Below are 22,655 nucleotides of genomic sequence, written 5' to 3' on the forward strand. Positions count from 1 at the left end.
GTCCAAATCTTTGCCGCCATGGCAACCCGGCCAAAGCATTGAGAAAACTAATGAAAGCCGGACTTCTCATTAGAATTTTTCCTTAATTAGTTTATCCTATCTGCAAAACATTCCTATAAAAGTCAAAGGTTTAAAAGGAATGGGTACGGTGCTTCATTTGGTGAGACTACTTCCACATGTACACTTGTATAGTCGTATTGGTTTGGCTAATTACTTTTCGAGTGCCTAAATCTATCTAATCTTATGTACACGTACCATAAATTTTGACCTGCACCCATTTAGAATGATATTAAATATGTCACCATTGAGATAATAAATTTTATTTATTATAAAAGATCAGATCTCAATTATTTCGTACATACGAATTGAAGAAATTAAGGATACATATATAACACCTGAGAGTACGTACTGAGCTGCTGTCCTATGCAACAGATCAGACAAATTATTACATGTCCCCAATGCAACAAAACACTCCGATCCAATCCACAAATTGATCACTGTTCTAGCTAGCTACAGTGACGAATCTATACGTACTAGCAGCGGGCGGGCTTGTCGATGGCGACGGTGGAATTAGTTGTACCAATGGAGAAGAAAAACTGGGCAGGGAGGACGCCCGACCCTATACCCAGACGATTATATCCATATGTGGATACGAATCCAACGTCGTAGCAAATAGGATAAGGCGGAATTGGAATTAGTACGCACTGCATGATCTTGTAACCCCCCGACTCCACTTTTTGGACTATAAATTCCACAGCGAGCTTCTTGGGACCTATAGCGACGAAATCATTGTCTGCGTATCCGTCTTCCTCCTTTAGGTACCAGAAGTTTTCGTCGCTACAGTTTCCCGGGGCGGACAACTCAATACGGTAGGGAGTGTCCTCTCGAACCACGGTGTCCTCCGTCGAGTTGGCGACGGAGGAGAACGTGACAGGCAGGCCACGAGGGTCGTCGTAGAAAGTGGGGCACTGGATGATGTCTTTGGGGCACTTAACGTTGTCCACCAGGCACAACCCAACTTGTGGGAACAGAGAGGAGGAAACATAGTACGGCTTGCCCAACTTAACCTCCTTTCCTTCCACGCTAATTACCGGCGGTAAAGGAATCTGCCTTAATGAAAAGGCTCTCAAGGGGAGGAACGATAATAATAACAAAGCATATGGCAAGAGCTGATAATGAAGAGTCTTCATTTAATTTTGATATTTTCAACTTGATTTTGGTGTTTCACATGAGAATGAAGGAGATAGAGGAGCTAAGGTTCCAATTTAATTTATAGAGCTAGTGAACATGCATATAGTAGCTGTACGTACTGTTAATAATATATTTTTTTTAAAAAAATATCAAAATCCTTCACCATCTATCATGATAATAAAACTATTTTTTATTCACTAGTATAATCAAGTGGCCCACCCCACCTTACCTTACCACACATTAAAAAATACATCTACTTATTAATATCATATTAAAAAGAAACTTATGAGAGACCATACCCAAATTTAATGGGCAAAAGACTATAGAATATTACAAATTTGGGCAAAACCTTGCAAGAATCAAATAACTTGGCTATTAAAATATGAAGTGGTACTGTGGTAGCAATACATCATTGTAACCCAACAAAATCTTGGCTATTGAAAATAGGCAAAATCTTCTCTATTTAATCATTTCAAGGATTCTCACCCTGAAAATATCAATTTTTTTTAATAAGTATTACACTTTCCCTCCTAAGTATTACAATTTTTTTTTTCTAAGTAACTCTTCAACCCATAGTATTACATTTTGATTGATTTAAAAGTAGTACATTTTTCATTAAAAGTATCACATTTTTCTCATAAGAATTATATATACTTAACTTCATAAGTAAGACCAATCAATTTACCATTGATTAGTATTACATTTTTTCTCATAAGTAACTATTTATCCCTTAAATGGTAGATTTTAATTTTAGATATATGCTACTAAAAAAATGAAGGGTTTCACAAATCCAGCCATTATTCCCAAACTTATTCTAGCCCAAATCATTAAAAACAATAGGTTCCAAGGATCATATATATTGAACTATAAGTACAAAATGAACATTATATTGTGTATAAGGCTTGAGAATACAAAGAAAAAGGAAATATGGTTCACACAAACTATTACTTGTACAATGCAAAATAAGAAAAATAAGCATAAGGAAATAAACTAGTTGTTAATTACTAATCGATTCAAATTAATAGGCTAATAGATTGATCACATTAGTCCAACTTAAAATCAATATAATAAGGCTAATAAATTGATCACATACATGAGGAGTCGAACTTAAAATCTGATAGTTAACAAATTTGTTTGAACTATCAAAATAATCTATGTTTACAACATATTGACAATATTTTTTTATTTTTTTTTTTACAAATGCGACATTGATTTTTAAAAAATGAATTATAATTTTTATTGATTTATATTTCCATCCCCTAAATAAAACCAACGAACACATGTTACAATAATTTAATTAGTCCTACAAATTACATTTATCTTCTTCTCGATCTATAGGGATCTATCTATATGTTAACAAATATTTTTTGATATATAAATGTGCACGGCCCTTTTAATAATAAAAGTCTAAAAATAAAATAAATTCGAATGCTCCGTAAACCGCAATTATTTATTTATTTATTTATTGTAATACATTATACATACATTCATCTTATTTAAAAAAAAAAAAAACATAATTCCACAAATACGAAGAAATTAAGGATACATAACCCTTGAGAGTACTGCGCTGCTGTCCTATGCATGGCATGCAGCTAGCAGACAAATTATTACACACATGCATACATGTCCCCGACAAAACGTAACCACAATGCATAAATACTACATTCTTCAGTGTTCTAGTACAGTGAATGTAGGTGCTTATTGTCGATGGCGACGGTGGAATTAACTGTAGGCTTGGCGAAGAAAAACTCGGCAGGCTGGACGTCCGACCCGATACCCAGCCGATTAAATCCAAATTCCGGTACGAACCCAACGCCGAAGCAAATGGGCAAAGGTGGAAATGGAAGTACTACGCACCCAACGATCTTGTACCCAAACACCACTTTCTGGATCGTAAATTGGACCGCGACAGTCTTGGGACCTATAGCGACGAAATTCATCCCGGGGATTCCGTCATCCTTTAGGAACCAGAAGGTTTCGTTGCTACAGTTTCCCGCGGCAGGGGCGGATAACTCAATACGGTAGGGAGTGTCCACTCGAACCACGGTGTCCTCCGTCGAGTTGGCGACGGAGGAGAAGGTGAAAGGCAGGCCGCGAGGGTCGTCGTAGTAGGAGGGGCACTGGATTATGTCTGTGGGACACTTTACGTTGTCCACCAGGCACAACCCAAGTGGTGGGAACGGACTGGTGAAAATATAGTAGGACTCGCCCAGCTTCATCTCCTTTCCATCCAGGCCTATTACCGGCGGTAAAGGAAACTGTCTTATTGAAAAGGCTATGAAGGGGAGGAACGATAAGGAAAACAAAAGAGACAATGCAGGCAACACCTGATGAAGAGTTTTCATTTCGTTATGATTTTATACAATCAAGTTGGTTTTGATTTGGTGCACTACGTAGGTAGTGTTTGACATGATGAGAAGGAGAGGAGGTTCCAATTTATAGAGCTAGCTAATGATCATATACCAGCTATTAGTAATATTAATTGTTATTTAAATTAACAATAAATTATTAATTATGTGATAGGAAAGTAGACCACTAATAAAAATGGGTTGAAATTGCATAGGATCAAAGTAAATACTAAATAGGGAGTATAAAAATTTCAGTTTATAACTACTTTCTCAACACAACGAGTTAATACTATTTCTACTGAAACTAGAAGAAAGTCATTTCGTGCCACTAGACTACAAAATCATTGACAGCATGACAATCTAGTTATTTTTATTTATTGAGTATTTTGAAATGATCCAATCCACCTCACATTAAAAAATGCATCTACTTATTATTAATACCATATCAAAATGAAACTTATTAGGAGAGTTAAGTACGTGTTTTAGCATGGAAGATAGAATATTACAAATATGGGCAAAAACTTGCAAGTATTAAATAACTTAACTATTAAAATATGAAGTGGTACGGTAGCAATACAATAATCAAAATCAGTTGTACGGTAACCCAATAAAATATTGGGTATTAAAAGTAGGCAAAATCTTATATACAACCTCTCACCGATTCTCATTATGAAAAGCGTCAAATTTTTCATATTATATTTTCTCTCATATGTATATATAATAATTTTCTTCATAATAACTCTTTAACCCATAATATCACATTTTAATTAAAAAGTATTGCATTTTAATTATTTTTCATAAATATAGTATTATACTTTCTTTTATAAATAATAATCAATTAATTTATTTATTATTTATTAGTACTATACATTTTCTCAGCTCATAAGTAATTGTTTACCCCTAAATATTATATTTTAATTTAAAAGTATTACATATTCCATTAAAAATATTATAATTTTCTTTATAATTAACAAACGTACAATTTATTATTATTGATTTAGTGTTACATTCTTAGTATAAATATTACATTTTGATCTCAACTTGACTGTTTTAAAGGAGACTCACCTTTCAAAATGTACTAGAAGGGAACGGAAATAGATCTTGGTTGCCTTCTCAATCGGAGAAGGCGACCTTGGTCTCCTTCTCCGTGATCAGCGACCGTTCGCTTGTTGCCGATCATTTTTTTGCCTGAAATATTGTCAGATGGTGGTTGGGTCCCTAATGACCTGTGATAGCAGGTCATTAATCGGTTTTTAGGCTTCATTGCATCAAAATAAATTGTTGATGAGTATATAATTACACCTTTAAAAAATTTAGAGAGTTAATTGACTTTTTTCAGTTAAACTTCGAGGACCTATTTCACCATTTTCTCAAAAATGAATTATAGTTTTTATTTGTTTTTTCATCCCCTAAATAAAATGTAACCATCACGTGTTACAATATATAATTTACTCCTTAAAAATAAATTTATCTTCTTCAATATGTTAAAAAATAATTTGATACATAAATGTGTCACGGCGCTTTTTAAAGTCTAAAAATAAAATAAATTATACTCCGTATTAATTAATTAATTATTGTAATACGTTATACATGCACGCATCTTATAAATTAAAAAACATAATTCCATAAATACGAAGAAATTAAGGATACAGAACCCTTAGCTTATTGAGCGTACAGAGCTGCTGTCCTATGCATGGCATGCAGCAGACAAATTATTCCATACATACATGTCCCCGACAAAACCTAACCACAATATAATATACCATACATTAATCTTCACTGTTCTAGCTACATAGAATCTATGGCGACGGTGGAATTAGTTGTAACCTTGGCGAAGTAAAACTCGACAGGCTGGACATCCGACCCGATCCCCAGCCGATTAAATCCAAATTCCGATACGATCCCAATCCCGTAGCAAATGGGAAAAGGTGGTAGTACGCACCCGACGATCTTGTACCCCAACCACACTTTCTGGATCGTAAACTCGACAGCGACAGTCTTGGGACCTATAGCGACGAAATCCGTGCCGGGGACTCCGTCATCCTTTAGGTACCAGAAGGTGTCGTTGCTACAGTTTCCGGGGGCGGACAACTCAATACGGTAGGGAGTGTTCTCTCGAACCACTGTGTCCTCCGTCGAGTTGACCACGGAGAAGAAGGTGACAGGCAGGCCTTGAGTGTCGTGGTAGAAAGTGGGGCACTGGATGATGTCTTTGGGACACTTGACGTTGTCCACTAGGCACACCCCAAGTGGTGGGAAAAGAGTGGAGGAAACATAGTAGGGCTTCCCCAACTTCACCTCCTTTCCATCCACGCTCATTACCGGCGGTAAAGGAAACTCCCTTACTGAAAAGGCTATGAATGGGAGGAACGATAATAAGGAAAAAAAAATTATTAGAGGATGATGATGAACACTCTTCATTTTGTACTGTATGTTAAGTTGTTGGTTTTTGGAGAAGTTAAGAATTATATTAATTAGTGTTTGACATGAGAAGGCCTGGCCGGGGAGGATTCCATGTTCCAATTCAATTTATAGTGCTACTGCATGTACTCATCGATCATATATCTATTAATAATAACATTATTTTATATATATATATATATATAAATATAAATTAACAATAAATTATTATGTGATAGGAAGGTGGCCGTACCACTCGTAGAAACTTAATTTTTTGAAATTGCGGGCATAAATAGTTAGAAGGGGGCATGCAATGAGACCGTAGACATAGAATATTAAAAATTTGGGCAAAAACTTGCAAGTATTAAATAACTTGGCTTTTAAAATATGAAGTGGTACTGTGGTAGCAATACAATCAAAATCAATTGTAACCCAATACACAAAATCTTGGGTATTAAAAATATAGTGATAACAAAACAATGAAATGCAGTTAGATCGAAGTTAAGGGGGAATCAGAACACAAAACAGGAACAAAAATAGTTGGCTATAATCAATGTTTTGTATACTTCTGGAAACTGAATTACAAAGAATACATACAACTGAGCAATGGTTGTGTTAAAGCAGCAGAGTCAAGGCCTATTCTGCAAATATAACAAACAATTAGCACCCGGCCTGAACCTGACTTGAAACTTGAAAGTCAATGTCGAGGTTGGTTGAGGCGCGGCCTGTTACAGAACACACGACCATTGGCCTTCACAAATCCACCCATTCCAAGACTTATGCTAGCCCAAATCATTGAAAACAATATGTTCCAAGGATCATATTGAACTGTAATTACAAAATGAACATTGTGTATAAGGCTTAAGAATACCAATCAAAAGGAAAGATGGCTTACACAAGACTATTACTTGTACAATGCAAAGACAAATAGAGCACACCAAATTCAACAATCATATCATCCATAGTTATTTTGAAGTATAATAACTTGCCTCGCCTTAGTGAGACGAGGGTGAAGAAGAACCCAATCAAAATCAGCCCAAATGCCATTGGGAATGACTGCAATAGGAGGACCAACACATTGTTAGGTGATTGTACAGTAAATTTGGAAAAGGGTTCAAAAACTTTAACTCCATAGGTGGAATACATGACATGAATCAATTGATGCAATGCAATCAATTGGTCTGTATATATACTGTACTCTGACCAAAAACCACATCTGAATACATTAATCATGGCCTGAAACTCAATAAACTGGGAAGGGGGAAGTAAGGATGAATAGAGTTTGTTACAATACAAGGGATTCATCAATTCTTTAATCAATTCAATATCACCAGACAAAGATAACTGTTATCAAAGTTGTGGGAAAGTTGATAGAATACTCACAGCAACTGCCTCAACACTTCCTTTTTGATATGTCTGTGCCATATCTCGTGAGACAGAAACAGTGTAATGTCCATGCAATAAATCAGTTGCATCCTTCAGTGTATATAATTTTTTTTTAAAAAAAAGTGTGAGTGCATCAGTACCCAAATTAATCCTAATTAGATCATGAGTGAAAGTCAATCTCATCAAAGCATTGGTAAATTCAAAATTAAAACTAATTCCACAAAAGCCACTGATGTGTATGTGATGCACGCTACCTGTTTTGTACCGTCACAGAAGTTGTTCAAGTAGTAGCGCATGAGAGCATTACATCCATCATTCACAATCCCATTGATAGTTCGCTTACCATATCTGCATAACTAATATCCATGTTACAAATCCAGTTAATCATGATTTCACCCATCAAAGTGAGAGGGGAAGAAAATCAGGGATTCAGAATGCCAAAGCTCATATAGATATAGAAAATAAGGATAAGAACATTAAAGTTTGGACCAAATAATGACATACTTCATGTATTTCTTTCCATTAAGACGTCTTATACATTGTTTATCATGGATAGGATAAGAAGAAATGAAAGCTATGGCCCAAATCCAGAGAGTGTATCACACTTCAATGCTTGAGTTCATTACCAAAACATAACTCTGAATCTCCACTTTACCTTAACAGAAATCTAAAAAGAAAATCAAATCACAAAACATATAATTTTTATTACCAAGAGTTAACTTGGTTTGGACCCATCATTTTAACAAGATTTGAAAGGTCAGATAATTGATTTCACAAGAAGGATATTATACAATGATATGGATAGTAATGCAAATGAGACAGACGAATCATAAAATTTAAGTTCCATCTCACCACTATAGCAGGTCATAGGAGATAAAACATGTAAATAATCTAACCAATCCCAACAGGAGGAAAAAAAAAACATTTAAATTGGATATATATTCAGTATGCAGACCATGTAGAAAGTTGTATATTCCCTTTACATAATGCCTTCGCATGAGAGCAAAAAAGAAATAAAGCATGCCCAATGATCTAAAGAGATTAAAAAATAGCAACCTGACAAAATCTCCCTTTAGAGCAGGAGTACCAGAATATTGGATACTTATATCATCCCCATGATTAGCCCACACTGCACATAAAATTATATTGAAGGGTAAAAAGAAAACAGAAGAGAGTGTAGGGGCATAAAAAGGAAGAAAAGAGGTAAAATGCTGAATATCTTATAAGCTAATGAAGTTTCTATACCAACAGCAAAAACAGTCTATACACTGTAAAAACCATCATCATAACAATTGCCTGATATACTCACAGATTTTGAAGTTCTCATCAAGGTTGGGGTGCTTGCTAATTGTTTCTTCAGCATTAAAAAGACCAAGCCTTCTCAGTTGGAACTCTAGCATTTTTTGACCAATCATGCTCTGCAAACACAAATAAAGAATGCAGACCTTTTTTTTAAGGTTGTGATGTACACTGAATAAAGATCTTGAAAGTTTCAACTATTACTGCATATGCCAGTGACAGTAAAGTAGTACTAAATACAAGCACATCCCAATAACTACTTCCTATGTGGTGCCAGCATGAACCCCAACATATTAAAAAAATAAGCCAAATACTACAAATGCTACCACATTTTGACCTTCTTCAAATGAAGCTAATGTAATGAAATGGTACATTTTAATGTAGATCAAGTTCATTAGCATTGACCAAATAATCAATCAGAATCTTGGGTTCTCTGTAGTTCATTCAACTCATTTACTATGAAATCACACAAAGATAAACACCTAGCCCATATCGCTGACAGCAGGTCTTGATGCAGTGACTCAGAGTTGGGAAGCTTTTAAACTCATTTGTTCTACTTCTCCAAAGAATTACTACTGCCATTTAAGGGGATACAAAAAGATCAACAAGCAGAATTTTATAATAGGGTGTAAAAACATGCAGGTGAAATTCAATACTGTGTGTGATCCATGGAACCAATGGTAATTCCATATTGTCATTTTCTGTGTTTTACCACATGAATAGAACTTTTCATCATTTTGAAAGCAGAGGACATGCCTGAGTAACATTTGTCCGATCTAAGCAATCAATGCAATTTGTCCTTGGAACTCCACTTTGTGCTTCAAGTTTCTCACCTTTCTCATTTAGTAAAAAGTACCTTCCATACAAAATTGCAACAAAATATAAAGCAGTGAAGTTAGTATAATCATAACATCTTACTAAATGTCACACAATAACTGACTAATTTTAATTGCAACACCACTCTGAGATCTGGTAACCCCAACAGTGAAACACCAAAAGCTGTAAAACATCAGGCAGTCTGTCAATATGATCACTGACTCTGGTTGTATAAAGTTAAGAATCATTCAGATGATGATCATATTAGTGTGCATACATAGCATGACTAGAAGGCCCACAAGTGCTATGATCAAATAAAGCGGTAGCTCACATAAACACTTATGTGGGCTTGGAAGTTGTAAATAATATTAATAATAAAAATAAAAATTTTCAACATGTGCTTATTAGATTTGATTTGGGAATAAACCGTACCTGTTTTTCCTGAGAAAATCCTCAATTTGTTCATAAAGGATAGAGAGTCGCTCAAAATGAACATGCCCACATATTTGATGAAAATCAAAATGCAAGTATCTACAAGCATATTAGGGATTAGCATACATTGCAGAAATGGACTTCATATAATTAAGCTGCCAGGTCCTACCTCACATCTTCATTAGCAAGAGGATGCGTTGCTTCAGAAAACTTTTCACTTAGGCATCCCTCTCCTCCATGCTGTTCAAAAGTTAAATGAGCTAAGTGCAAAAAGTTACAATAATTATTTAGTGTGGCCGCTTCAAACAAGTCCATATAATGTGAATTCTCACATATTGATTTAGTCCATTGATTGAATTATTTAATTTCCTAAGAGACTTGTTAAGAATTCAACCTCTCATGATTTCTTTCATATTTTATTTCACTTTGTTATGTTATAGGAGTGCAAGTTGTGCATATCACTAAGCACAATATAATTTTTCAACTTCCATTTCCTTTCCCCACCCATCCATTTTGGACTACTTAATATGAATGAACACATACTCTGATACTAAATGCTGACACAAAATGTATGAGTGGAAGATGGCATGGTCATCATTAAGGACACTTTACCCATCACAAAAAAACATTTAGCCAAAGTGTACATTTTCATATCTATGCAATGTATCATACTATCATCTAATATAATGACGGCACCAATCAAAAAATGCATGTCAAGCTTGTGATAAGAGCAAAAGATCTTACAGTATTGACAAGATCAATGGCTACGACGTTTCCATATTTCTTCCTTAGATCCAAAAAGTGCCGCTCAGCCACTCGAGGCTGCAGATATTGTATAAAAGAAATTATTAGTATTGAAGTCATAGTAACAGCATTTAAAGCCATTGAGAAACAGATCGTGCTACTCACTCCTTCATCCCATCTCACTATCTCAAAATTTGGCTTATATGTCAAATCAACAATCTGATCCCACAAGATTGGGATTGTCCCACGGACCTACAAAAGGCAATCTAAAGAGTAAAATAGCATACAACAATGTGAGATTATCATACACTTAGCATATGATAAAACAAATGCGCACATTTTTTAGAATACATATGATTAATAAATAATAATGTGTGGCATGAATATCTTAGAGTATAGTCCAATTTAAGGAGAATTTATGTGACTAACTGTATGCGTGTGAAAGTGGGCACATTTAAGATCTGAATAAGTACTAAGGGCTTTATTTGCACTACTTACTATTTCTATCTGGAAAGGAAGGTGGGCATTATCATGTAGAAGATTTTCTCACTAGGCACATGAAGATTCTTAGAGCATTTGAATTCAAAAAGAAAAATGTGATGTAAAAAGCTATAAACACATTATGAATTCTTTTGATAATTTTTATTACAAAAATACTCTAGGTCACACTGGGCAAGGAAGACTACAGCTACTACCATTTGTATTCTGATAAAAATATCCTAGGTCAACTTTCTTCATTAATCCAACACTATTTAACACAACCAAATAAACTGTGAATGTTTGGTTCTACTTTTACAAAAGTATAATAAGCACCATAATGCCTGCCAAAAGAATGAAATAGGTATACCTGAACAAACGATGCTCTGAAGCCAGTTATTTGTATTATTTGTTCACTTTCCACAAAATTTGCAACATACCCATCAGAATCAGCCCCTCTTCTCCACATCCGAGTGCCTAAATTAATGGTTCAAAATGGAAATTAAGACTGACTGATTTTTTTTCAAAAACAATCTTATATAGGTAATTGTACAATTATTCACTTATTTGTGTATCAAAGTGAACTGCCTCAAAAGTCAATTTATCTCAAAATGGATTCCAACTGAAATCCCAAGTGCACCTCAGTGGCAAGACTAATCTGATAAAAGTTCCATATGGCCTGTATGAAAAGAAACTGAATCCTCAAGACATGAAATAGATGAACTAGTTCACAAACCAGATGGAAGCTGCAAGAGGTGGAACAGTATCTTATTCATAGTGGTGTGTCCAAGTAAACCATGTAAAGCAGCAAGGAAAGCAACAAAGCATATAGACTCAAGTGTTGACAAAGATCAAGGAGAATGTAACCCTTCAAAAAATGCTAACTATATATCATCATTGCAATCTTGGACTGCTTCATGGTGAATTTGTAATCCTTTTCCCACCTAGTGCAAATATTGTTTCTCAATTTCTTAAACTGCATCTTTTACAATTTTCGAATGGCTTAGCAAGGGTAGAACCACTTTAGGTTCTTATTACCAGTTCTCCTGTTGCACCTCCGTGCAATCAATGAAACATCAATTACGTTTCTCCCAATGGCCGCTTGAAAGTTGTTAAAACCTAATGATTAGTTAAGGAGTACCTTTGAATGGAACATCAACAAAACCTGCATGTTGAACTAGAGTCGAAATATTAAGGTTGCTCAAAGAGTTCACATTAGTCAAATAGCAAGGATACTCCCATGGAGAACAGGCAGCAAGAATGGGTCAAGCTGCAAAGGAAAATTGCATATTCATTGAGTTATAATCTGAAGGAAGATTTGAGACAATGAGGAAATAATATTAATCTGACCTTGCTGTCTATAAGCACTTCCATCATATAGTTGTTCCAAAGGAATCGAGGCTCAGCCTGCAAAAGCAAAAAGTGAACAAGTGAATACCAAAAATCAAGGTCTGGGCAAATATCCAACCAATACCATGCAAGCAAAGTAACCAACAACAGCTACATGAAAAACCACCTATAGCATATGTGTGTGTGTGTAACTACTATACGAAGTCAAAACCATATGAATAAATAGGCTTACTTGTCTCCAAAGAGGAAGTAGCTTAGATTCATCACCTAAATCATGTAACCGCTGAGCACTGCAACACAGAAAATTTCTGACTCTAAGGGATACTGTATAATTATTGAGAAAATGAGACAACTATAGTTAGGCAAATACTTAAGTAGTAGAGGCATATCACAAGCGGCATTTATAGTTCGCCATATAGATACATATAAAAGAGACTAACAATTTATCAAAACATACTTTCTAGTTAGTTATTACAATATATTCAATTATGAAACATTAAGCCTATAAGCATCATGGTGATTCACCTCAATGTGATATTGACATCATAAGAAAAGTAAAGGCCGTGGGTCCTCTCAGCCACACTTAGCAATGCAGAAAACTCTGCTTTCATCCTTTTCTGAAATGAAGGCATATAAGAACATGTCAGAAAGGCGAACACTTTCCGAGGTTTTCAAGAGAAAACAAAAGGTAAAGCAGATAGGTAGGCCAACCTGTTCAACAGAAGAACTCTTGAGAGAATGATCGCAAGGTAAAACATTCAATGATGTGACTTTAAAGATAGGATGCCCAAGGTAAGAACCAACACATTCACGTTCTGTTATAATTATTAAGAATGATCCTGAAAGGGAGGAATGCTTTAAACACTCAAATTGTGACAATCTCATGTTTAATTCACTTCATATCTATTGTGTTAGATTTTCTCCAATCTTTTCAAGAGGAGAAAAATGTACATAGGCAACTGGTGGGGCTAGTAAATTAACTGCTATTATCATGGTTTATTCAGAGTACCATCACTGCGGTATCAGCTGGGGAAATTGAGCATCTCAAACTACTTACAGCCATTGACTAAGTTTTTCATTTCTTTTGGGTTGTCAGTGAATATCACTCTACAGAACTTATTGAAGTCTAAAATTTTGCAGATTACTTATAAAAACTAGTATAGCATTCTACTAAGGATCTAGCAGGACTAAAACTAAAACTGTATTAGTACTAAATAACACCAACTTGCCTGCACCAAGCTTTAGCATCCCAACAACACCAAAGATTGTTTGAATTCTAGGAACACGAAGAGTGCTGCAATGTGGCATTTCATCTAAAGAAGTAAACATGCACCAAATAAAATGCATAGTTAGTTGATGGAAAGAAAAGTAAAAGAAAACCAAACAAGAATGTCAGTAAGTAGCAGACAACCTATTAAATGCATAGATGCATCCACCCGACTGATTGCCATACACATACCAGAAGATCCATCTGAGGGCTCAATGACATATTGATCAGAAAATTCCCACAGCCTCATCCTTCTATATAATTTCTGTGCAGGATCTGCCTTCTCCATCATCATTGGAACTCAATCACCACTGGAACTAAAAAATAGAATTTGATAAATAAGCCACATCTTTATTGCCTCATTCCAAATTGGAATGTTAAACAATAATCATCTCAAGAACTTTTATTTTATAAAGTAAAACTGTATGTTCTATATAAATAGCGGTTATGTGTGTCAATCTATGTAGCCAGAAGTTCACAGATCAAGTTCCTTAACCTCCCAATATGGATGAATGCATGCTAAAGAGACAGAGCAAAGTGATTGCAGTAATTTCACATATTAGATAGAAAAATGATACTGGCCAAAACCTCTAAATCCAATTACACTTTTAGGTTACAGAATAAACTTTCCAACACTTTGGAACTACTTTGCGTCCTGCATAAGGTTTTAGATAAGAGCATTGAGTGGTTTTAAACAAGAGCCTTGAGTAGATGAAAATATGCTGCTTTCTTGTATAGCAAATGACTCCACCCTCTATATCTAAAACCTTTAAGCAAAATCCCCTGTTTCATGAAGAAAGTGAAAATAAGAATAAAAGACAGGTATTAATTAAGCAAAGTAGGGCTACTTCAATTAAATTGTTCAATGTTGAATAGATGCTAGACCAGTTAACTCCAGCTGCATTATTACTCACATCACCAAAATGATCAAAAGATCACCTACTTTTCCCTTTCTCATGACTCATGAGCTTCCACAAACTCCTTTCTCAAACACAATTTGAGTAAATTAAGCCAATAACTACTACTCGAGGAACCTCAAGCATCAAATTTGCAGTATATTAAAGATGCATCAAACGAAGCAGAAAGCATTTAAAAATTCCTATCATCCATATTGCAACATGTTCATCATCATCATATATAGTAAAGAACACCAACGAATGGATCAAAAGCACGGCCATTCATTAATATAAATATTTTGCCGATTCCCAAATCCAAAGATAGCAGCTGACAGCTCTGATTCCCAAAAATGTCAAGAGAGGTAGAGAAGATCTAAAAGCCATTACTTGAGGGATGTAATACCTGAGTAGATAATTATATAAACCGCTTAACCGCCTGAATTGAGAGCTGAGAATTGGGAACGATGAAATCAAAATTAGGAGGAGCTGAGCCACGTAAATTAACAAATATGATCTACTTCCAAAAGTGATCAATTATGGTTTTTGAAAAGATTTAAAGAAATTTTATATATTAAATGATGATATTGGAATTATTAGAATGGTGGCCATAAAATTGAAATGGATGTTAGAATGGCTCCATTCTCATTGAACCTTTGTCCCTATATTTTGAAATTTTACAGAGTATATTGTTATTCTTAATGCTTTCCAGTCAATTTTCAGAGAGCGATGACAAACAGCTTTTGGATAACTCAAAGATCCAACTTAAAATCATATTCATCAGTTCTTCCAATAATTAATCAGGGATGTTTAAAGCAGTTATATATATATCTACTACTATTTTATATACCCAATGTGTAAAAATATATGTCCAATATAATTTCTTAAATAAAAGTATATAACCATTTTTAATCATAATTATAGAATTCATATTATATTAAAAATATAGTTGATAATTTGAATAATAATTATGGTATATGATTAATATTATTAGAGTAAAAATTTTAGATATAATAAATTACTAAATATAATTTTGATAACATTTAATTTTAATATAAATAAAATCAAACTTATTTCTTATATTATTATAATATATAATGTCTAATTAAATACATTATTACCATGAAAGAATATAAATTATATATATATATATATAGAGAGAGAGAGAGAGAGAGTATGCATGTGAATAGTATATATATATATATTTTTTCAACAGACATTATTATTCTTTTTTTTTTCCTACAAAAGTGACATTGATTTAAAAAAAAAAAAAAAGAATTATAGTTTTTATTTGTGTCCGTCTTTCATCCCCTAAATAAAACGTAACCAACACATGTTACAATAATTTACTCCTTAAAAATAAATTTATCTTCTTCAATATGTTAAAAAATATATATTTTGATACATAAATGTGTCACGGCCCTTTTATAAGTATAAAAATAAAATAAATTCTAATAATTATTTATTTATTTATTGTAATACATAATACATACATTCATTCATAAATACGAAGAAACTAAGGATACAGAATCCTTAGCTTATTGAGAGTACTGAGCTGCTGTACGTCCTATGCATGGCATGGCATGCAAGCGCAGCAGACAAATTATTACATGCACGTCCCCGACAAAACGTAACTAGAATATACCACACATACTACATTATATTCTTCACTGTTCTGATCTACAGTGAATCTAGCTGCTTATTAGCTTGCCGATGCAGTAGGTGACGGTGCAGTGGAATTAGTTGTAGCCTTGGCGAAGAAAAAGTCGACGGGCTGGACGTCCGACCCGATACCCAGACGATTAAATCCAAATGTCGGTACAAACCCAACGCCGAAGCAAATGGGAACAGTTGGAATTGGAAATACTACGCATCGGATGATCTTGTACCCCAACACCAGTTTATGGAATATAAACTCCACAGCGACAGTGTCGGGACCTACGGCAACGAAATGCCTGTCGGTGCCGTATTCGTCATCCTTTAGGTACCAGAAGCTTCCGTTGCTACAGTTTCCCGCGGCGGACAACTCAATACGGTAGGGAGTGTCCTCTCGGACCACGGTGTCCTCCGTCGAGTTAACGGGGGAGAAGGTGACAGGCAGGCCGAGGGGGTCGTCGTAGTAGGGGGGGCACTGGATGATGTCTGTGGGACACTTTACGTTGTCCACAAGGCACAACCCAGGTGGGAACAGACTGGTCAAAACATAGTAGGACTCGCCCAGCTTCACCTCCTTTCCATCCAAGCCTATAACCGCCGGTAAAGGAAACTGTCTTATTGAAAAGGCTATGAAGGGGAGGAACGATAAGGAAAACAAAACATATGGCAAGAGCTGATAATGAAGAGTCTTCATTTTGTTATAATTATACAATGCAAGTTGGTTTTTTTTATTGGTGTTTGACATGAGAAGGCCTGGAGAGGATCGGATGTTCCAATTTATAGAGCCACTGATCATATACCAGCTATTAATAACAACATTATATATAAATTAACAATAAATTATTATGTGATAGGAAGATGGCCGTACCACTTCTAGAAGCTAATTAAGTTGGTTGAAATTACATATTTGTGATAATAATAAAGTTATAAGTATTAAAATTTTCATCAAATCTTTTACTCGCTACCATGGGATCGGAATAAAACTGCTTTTATTCATTGCATATTATGAATTCTCCCACCTTATTCCATGTTAAAATACATGCATGTATCTACTTATTAATCAAATATGAATCATATATTGACATACTATAATTTGGTTCATATGAGAACATGAGGAAATAAATTAGTTTAAACAGCCCATAACTAAGTGACTTAAACCAAGAAATTGAACTTGTTACCATGTCAACATACTAACTAATTTGGCTAAAGTTGTCCCGACAACCTTTACCTGCTATTGTATAATATAAATGGTTCTTAGCTCTTAAAATATACCAACTTTTACATGCAACTTAGGAGAGGCCACGACTAAATTTAGGGGGCAAAAGTGTCATGATTATTGGCAAAAACTTGATAGAATATTACAGCTTTGGCAAAAACTTGCAAGTATTTAATAACTTCGCTATTAATTAGCAATACAATCAAAATCAGTTGTAATTAACCCAATAAAATCTTGGGTATTAAAAATATAGCCAGTGATAACGATGAGAACTGAATATTGTATTGATTCAATTGAACAATTACAATGATGAGGAATAGGAGATATATATACTAGGGGAGTCTCAGGTAGAGTAGGATAGCTAGTCCTAACGTGACTCAAACTCAGAGAGTCCTAATACTCCCCCTCAAGCGCAGGGTAAACTACTAACCTGAAGCTTGTCCCTAAGAAAAGAAAATCTAGGACTAGGCAAAGCTTTTGTAAAGATATCAGCTAATTGATCTTTTGTGGAAATAAAGTTAACCTGAATATCTCCATTGGCAACCCTATCTCTAACAAAGTGGTAGTCAATCTCCACGTGCTTAGTTCTTGCATGAAAAATTGGATTCGCACACATATAAGTAGCACCAAGATTATCACACCATAATTTGGGAGTAAGGATGCCATCAATTGATCTCACGCAGCAAGGACATGATCCATATGACCTCAGCACAAACATCAGCTAAGGCTTTATACTCAGCTTCCGTGGATGATCTTGCAATTGTCTTCTGTTTCTTGCACACCCAAGAGATAAGATTGGTGCCAAGAAACACTGCATACCCACTAGTAGATTTACGGTCCTCAGGACAACTAGCCCAGTCAGAATCAGAGAAAGCATGAAACTCTCTAGAATTTGACTGAGTTACACGCAAGCCGAATGAGAGGGTGCCTTTGACATACCTGAGCACTCGTTTTAGCTGCTCCCAGTGAGACAATGTTGGAGCATGCATATGTTGACACAATTGATTGACCGCAAAGGATAAGTCTGGCCGTGTAATTGTGAGATACTGGAGAGCACCAGCCAAACTCCTGTATTTCGTTGGATCTTCATATGAATCTGAATTAAGCAATGGAGTTTTCGATGTAGAAATAGGAGTGGCGAGAGGTTTACAGTCAGTCATTCCAACCCGTTTCAAGATGTCTGACATGTACCACTGCTGAGAAAGAATAACACTATTGCTAGTTTTGACTAGCTCAATTCCAAGAAAGAAACCAGGTTCACCAAGATCTCTAATTTTGAAAGCATTAGACAGTTTAGAGAGTAAATCAGACACTAGTAGCTCATCAGTCCCCATTACCAAAATGTCATCAACATATACTAAAAGATACACACATGCAGAACCACGAGAGTAATAGAATAATGACACATCAGTCTTTGAAGCTATAAACCCAACAGAGAGTAAAAAAGTATGCAACCGATTAAACCAATCTCGTGGAGCTTGCTTTTAGCCATATAAGGAACGCCTCAACAGACAAACGTGATCAGGCAATTGAGCATCAGCATACCCGGGTGGTTGACGCATATAAACAGTCTCAGCCAAATCACCATTCAAAAATGCATTGTGTACGTCAAGCTGCCTAACCACCCAACCTGAGGAAATAGCCAAACTCAAAAGCAATCTGACTATAGTGGGTTCCACAACCGGACTAAAGGTGTCAAAAAAGTCCTGACTAGGAACTTGATTAAACCCTTTCGCCACAAGTCTCGCCTTATGCCTCTCTATTAAACCATCAGCTTTACGTTTAGTACGAAAAACCCACTTACACCCAATCACATTCATACCTGGGCGAGGAGGAACTAGAACCCAAGTCTGATTGTGCAAAAGTGCATTGAACTCCAGATCCATTGCCTCTCGCCATTCAGAAAATTTAACTGCCTGAGTGTAGCAAGTGGGCACGGTAAGACAGGCCTGAGCAGAGAGAGCCAAAAGTGGAGCCACAGACCGACTCCTCGTAGCCATTGCATGGGAGCGAACAGTCGGACGTGTGGACTTGCCACGGGGTCGTCCTCTTTGACGAGTAGGAGCAGCAGTGGTGGTGACAGGAGAAGCAGCCTGAGCAGAATCAGCAAGAAAAGATGGCAATACCTGTAAAACCGATTCAGCCCACGGCTTCTGCACAGAGGGAGGAGATGGCACAGCAACCCTACTAACAAAGGGAAACACATTCTCGTCAAAGTATACATGTCTGCAGATATAAATCTTATTAGTCGTTAAGTCCATGCATCTGTACCCCCTAAAAAACTCAGGATAACCTAAGAGGACACAAGGAGATGACCGATACGATATTTTGTGACGATTATAAGGACGCAAGTGAGGATAACAAAGACAACCAAACACACGAAGAAAAGAGTATGAGGGAGAAGATTTATGTAACAATAATGAGGACTGGAATTCTGCAAAACACTAGATGGCATTCTATTAACCAAGTAAACAGCAGTTTCAAAAGCAAAGTCCCAAAAACGAGATGGAACAGACGCACGAGCCATAAGAGTAAGACCAGTTTTGACAATATGCCTGTGCTTCCTCTAAACACGACCATTCTGTTCATGAGTGTAGGCACAGGATTGTCTATGATTAATCCCTAACTGAAGAAGAACAGTATGTAACTTTTTGTATTCAGCTCCTAAGTCAAACTGAATAGCCTTAATTTTGCGATTAAATGACCGTTCAACTAAGGCACGAAACTTGTCAAAAATGGCATACAAGTCAGACTTCAATTTCATAGGATAATACCACGCGTAACGAGAATGGTCATCAACAAAAAGAACAAAATAACGATAACCAGAAGAAGACAAAACAGGAGCTGATCCCCAAATATCAGTATAAATCAAATCAAGAATATTCAAACTAACAGAGTCTACATGTGGCAAAGGGAAACGAGCAGACTTGCCCAATTGACACGCAGAACACAAAGAAGAAGTACAACGATTATTGCGACTAGAACCACTAACAGAACAAAAAGGAAGAATACGATCTAAGACTCGTTGATGAGGATGTCCCAAAAGATCATGCCATACGGAAGAGGAAGCACGGGACGAGATAAACGCACGGGAACTGTTTTTCGGAATGGGCAGCGTGTAGAGACCACCGCAACTATTGCCGCGAAGAAGAATTGCCTTGGTTGCTATATCCTTCACAACAAAAAAAGGATGGATGAAACTCAAAAAAGACTTTATTATCTTTTGCAAAGCGTTGCACAGATAAAAGAGAGGAAGACAAACCAGGAACATGTAAAATATCAGACATCCTAAATACTTTAGACGGGGTAGAAAAAGAAGCATGACCAGTATGACGAATAAGCAAACCTGTACCATCACCAACTCGAAGAGCATCACCACCAGTGTACTCTTCAGATGTAGAGAGCGCAGCAATATCAGGGGTCGCGTGATTTGTCGCCCCAGTGTCTGGAATCCAAAGATGCGAGTCAGACACAAGATTCGGCGCATCCTCAGCATATGTTAAATGAGCTTGGAGTCCACGGCCAATTAAAGAAAAACAGGCTGGTGCAAGATGGCCATAATTGCCACATAATTGGCATTGAGGCTGCCAATTACCACCACGTCGCCCACGTGACCTGCCACCGCCATGCGAGCCACGTCCACGCTGCACACCACCGCCCTGCTGCTGCTGGTCGGCGAAAACAGCACCGCCACGTGACTGATTCCCACCGCGGCGATTCGATCCGCCACGCCAAGACCGCGACCGACCTCCACTACCACGCTGGCCAACAAAAGCCGCAGCTGCAGGGGCTGGAACACTGCCATAGCTATCACCAGTAGCGAACTCATGCGAGCCAAGGAGATCGGCGAGTTCGGGAAGACGCACCGGCTGACCTCGAACATTCAAAGAGGCTACGACAGAGTGATATTCTGGACGTAAACCTCTGAAAATATACATATTCTGATCCTCCAAAGGAACCGCACGGCCAGCAAGAGCTAGATCTTCCACCATAACTTGCGCACGAGCAATGTAGTCGACGGCGGAGGCATCACCTTGGCGTATTGTTTGCAGCTGTCTAAGAATATGCATAATCCGAGCTTGACTGGAAGAAGCGAGAGCCTGCTCAAGCGCTAACCAGAGATCACGCGACGTAGTGCAACCAATTGCGAGGTACATAACTTCCGACGAAAGTGAAGAGATTAACATGCTAAGGACTGCCTGATCTTGGCGCACCCATGGAGCATGCAGCGGGTTGGGTAGAGCAGCAGTAGCGGAGTAGCCTTCAGAAACGGGAAGAAAACGATTAGGGCAAGATTCGTGCCATCAACGAAACCCATGAGGTCGTGCCCACGAAGAAACGGAATAACCTGCGTCCTCCAAAACAAGAAATTCTTGTTCGTTAGCTTAATGCTAACATAGTGATGCGCAGCAGACAGAGAAGCGGCTGCTGAAGAAACCGCAGAAGAAATAGCTGCATCAGAAACGGTCCGTTCGGAAGAATTAACAGAGCCGTCAGCCATTGGAAAATAAACCTAGGCTAGCTGATACCAGATGAGAACTGAATATTGTATTGATTCAATTGAACAATTACAATGATGAGGAATAGGAGATATATATACAAGGGGAGTCTCAGGTAGAGTAGGATAGCTAGTCCTAACGTGACTCAAACTCAGAGAGTCCTAATAATAACGACAAAAACAATGAAATGCAGTTAGAAGGGGCAATCAGACCGTAGACGATAGAATATTAATTACAAAAACTTGCAAGTATTAGATAACTTGACATTTAAAATATGAAGTGGTACTGTGGTAGCAATACAATCAAAATCAATTGTAACCCAATAAACAAAATCTTGGGTATTAAAAATATATAGTGATAACAGATCAATGAAATGCAATTAGAAGGGGGCAATCAGAACGCAACACATAACAGGAACAAAAATAGTTGGCTATAATCAATGTTTTGTATACTTCTGGAAAATGAATTACAAAGCTAAGAATACAAATGGTTGGTTGAGGCGTGGCCTGTTACAGAACACAACCATTGGCCTTCACAAATCCACCCATTCCAAAACTTATGCTAGCCCAAATCAATGAAAACAGTATGTTCCAAGGATCATATTGAACTGTGAATACAAAATAATGAACATTATTGTGTATAAAGCTTAAGAATACCAATAAAAAGGAAAGATGGTTTACA

At 36.6% G+C, this 22,655-nt stretch overlaps 4 protein-coding genes across 4 annotated transcripts; all 4 read right to left on the minus strand.

Annotated features, from left to right (window-relative positions):
* Window positions 1-533: 533 nt before the first annotated feature.
* LOC116010015 lies at window positions 534-1,190 on the minus strand. The gene has a single exon (XM_031249270.1). The coding sequence runs from the start codon at window positions 1,188-1,190 to the stop codon at window positions 534-536; it is 657 nt and encodes a 218-aa protein (XP_031105130.1).
* Window positions 1,191-2,867: 1,677 nt separating this feature from the next.
* Window positions 2,868-3,536, minus strand: LOC116010016 (miraculin-like). Its single transcript, XM_031249271.1, has one exon. It carries the CDS (start codon window positions 3,534-3,536, stop codon window positions 2,868-2,870), a length of 669 nt encoding a protein of 222 aa, XP_031105131.1.
* A 2,837-nt stretch (window positions 3,537-6,373) lies between these two features.
* LOC116011049 (phosphoinositide phosphatase SAC7-like) lies at window positions 6,374-15,232 on the minus strand. The gene is made up of 21 exons (XM_031250555.1): window positions 15,010-15,232; window positions 13,855-14,027; window positions 13,673-13,756; window positions 13,155-13,282; window positions 12,969-13,060; window positions 12,676-12,733; window positions 12,444-12,500; window positions 12,330-12,363; window positions 12,132-12,212; window positions 11,464-11,570; window positions 10,782-10,868; window positions 10,617-10,694; window positions 10,042-10,112; window positions 9,873-9,971; window positions 9,381-9,480; window positions 8,635-8,743; window positions 8,382-8,454; window positions 7,580-7,673; window positions 7,323-7,415; window positions 6,929-6,995; window positions 6,374-6,767 (listed from the first exon to the last, which is right to left on the minus strand). Exons 2-21 carry the CDS (start codon window positions 14,003-14,005, stop codon window positions 6,637-6,639), a joined length of 1,794 nt encoding a protein of 597 aa, XP_031106415.1. The 5' UTR covers window positions 14,006-14,027; window positions 15,010-15,232; the 3' UTR covers window positions 6,374-6,636.
* Window positions 15,233-16,305: 1,073 nt separating this feature from the next.
* On the minus strand, window positions 16,306-16,953 carry LOC116010019. Its single transcript, XM_031249273.1, has one exon. It carries the CDS (start codon window positions 16,951-16,953, stop codon window positions 16,306-16,308), a length of 648 nt encoding a protein of 215 aa, XP_031105133.1.
* Window positions 16,954-22,655: the final 5,702 nt, after the last annotated feature.

The sequence above is a fragment of the Ipomoea triloba genome, chromosome 2 (assembly GCF_003576645.1).
Source record: "Ipomoea triloba cultivar NCNSP0323 chromosome 2, ASM357664v1".
In the NCBI taxonomy this organism is placed as follows: domain Eukaryota; kingdom Viridiplantae; phylum Streptophyta; class Magnoliopsida; order Solanales; family Convolvulaceae; genus Ipomoea; species Ipomoea triloba.

Excerpts from the sequence above, each read along its gene's own strand:
- LOC116011049 (XM_031250555.1), bottom strand. The coding sequence starts at position 14,005 with ATGATGATGGAGAAGGCAGATCCTGCACAGAAATTATATAGAAGGATG. Across the intron at positions 13,757-13,854 it reads TGCATCTATGCATTTAATAG|ATGAAATGCCACATTGCAGC; the intron begins GTTGTCTGCTAC and ends TTACTTCTTTAG. Across the intron at positions 12,213-12,329 it reads GCTGCCTGTTCTCCATGGGA|GTTTTAACAACTTTCAAGCG; the intron begins GTATCCTTGCTA and ends ACTAATCATTAG.
- LOC116010019 (XM_031249273.1), bottom strand. The coding sequence starts at position 16,953 with ATGAAGACTCTTCATTATCAGCTCTTGCCATATGTTTTGTTTTCCTTA.
- LOC116010016 (XM_031249271.1), bottom strand. The coding sequence starts at position 3,536 with ATGAAAACTCTTCATCAGGTGTTGCCTGCATTGTCTCTTTTGTTTTCC.
- LOC116010015 (XM_031249270.1), bottom strand. The coding sequence starts at position 1,190 with ATGAAGACTCTTCATTATCAGCTCTTGCCATATGCTTTGTTATTATTA.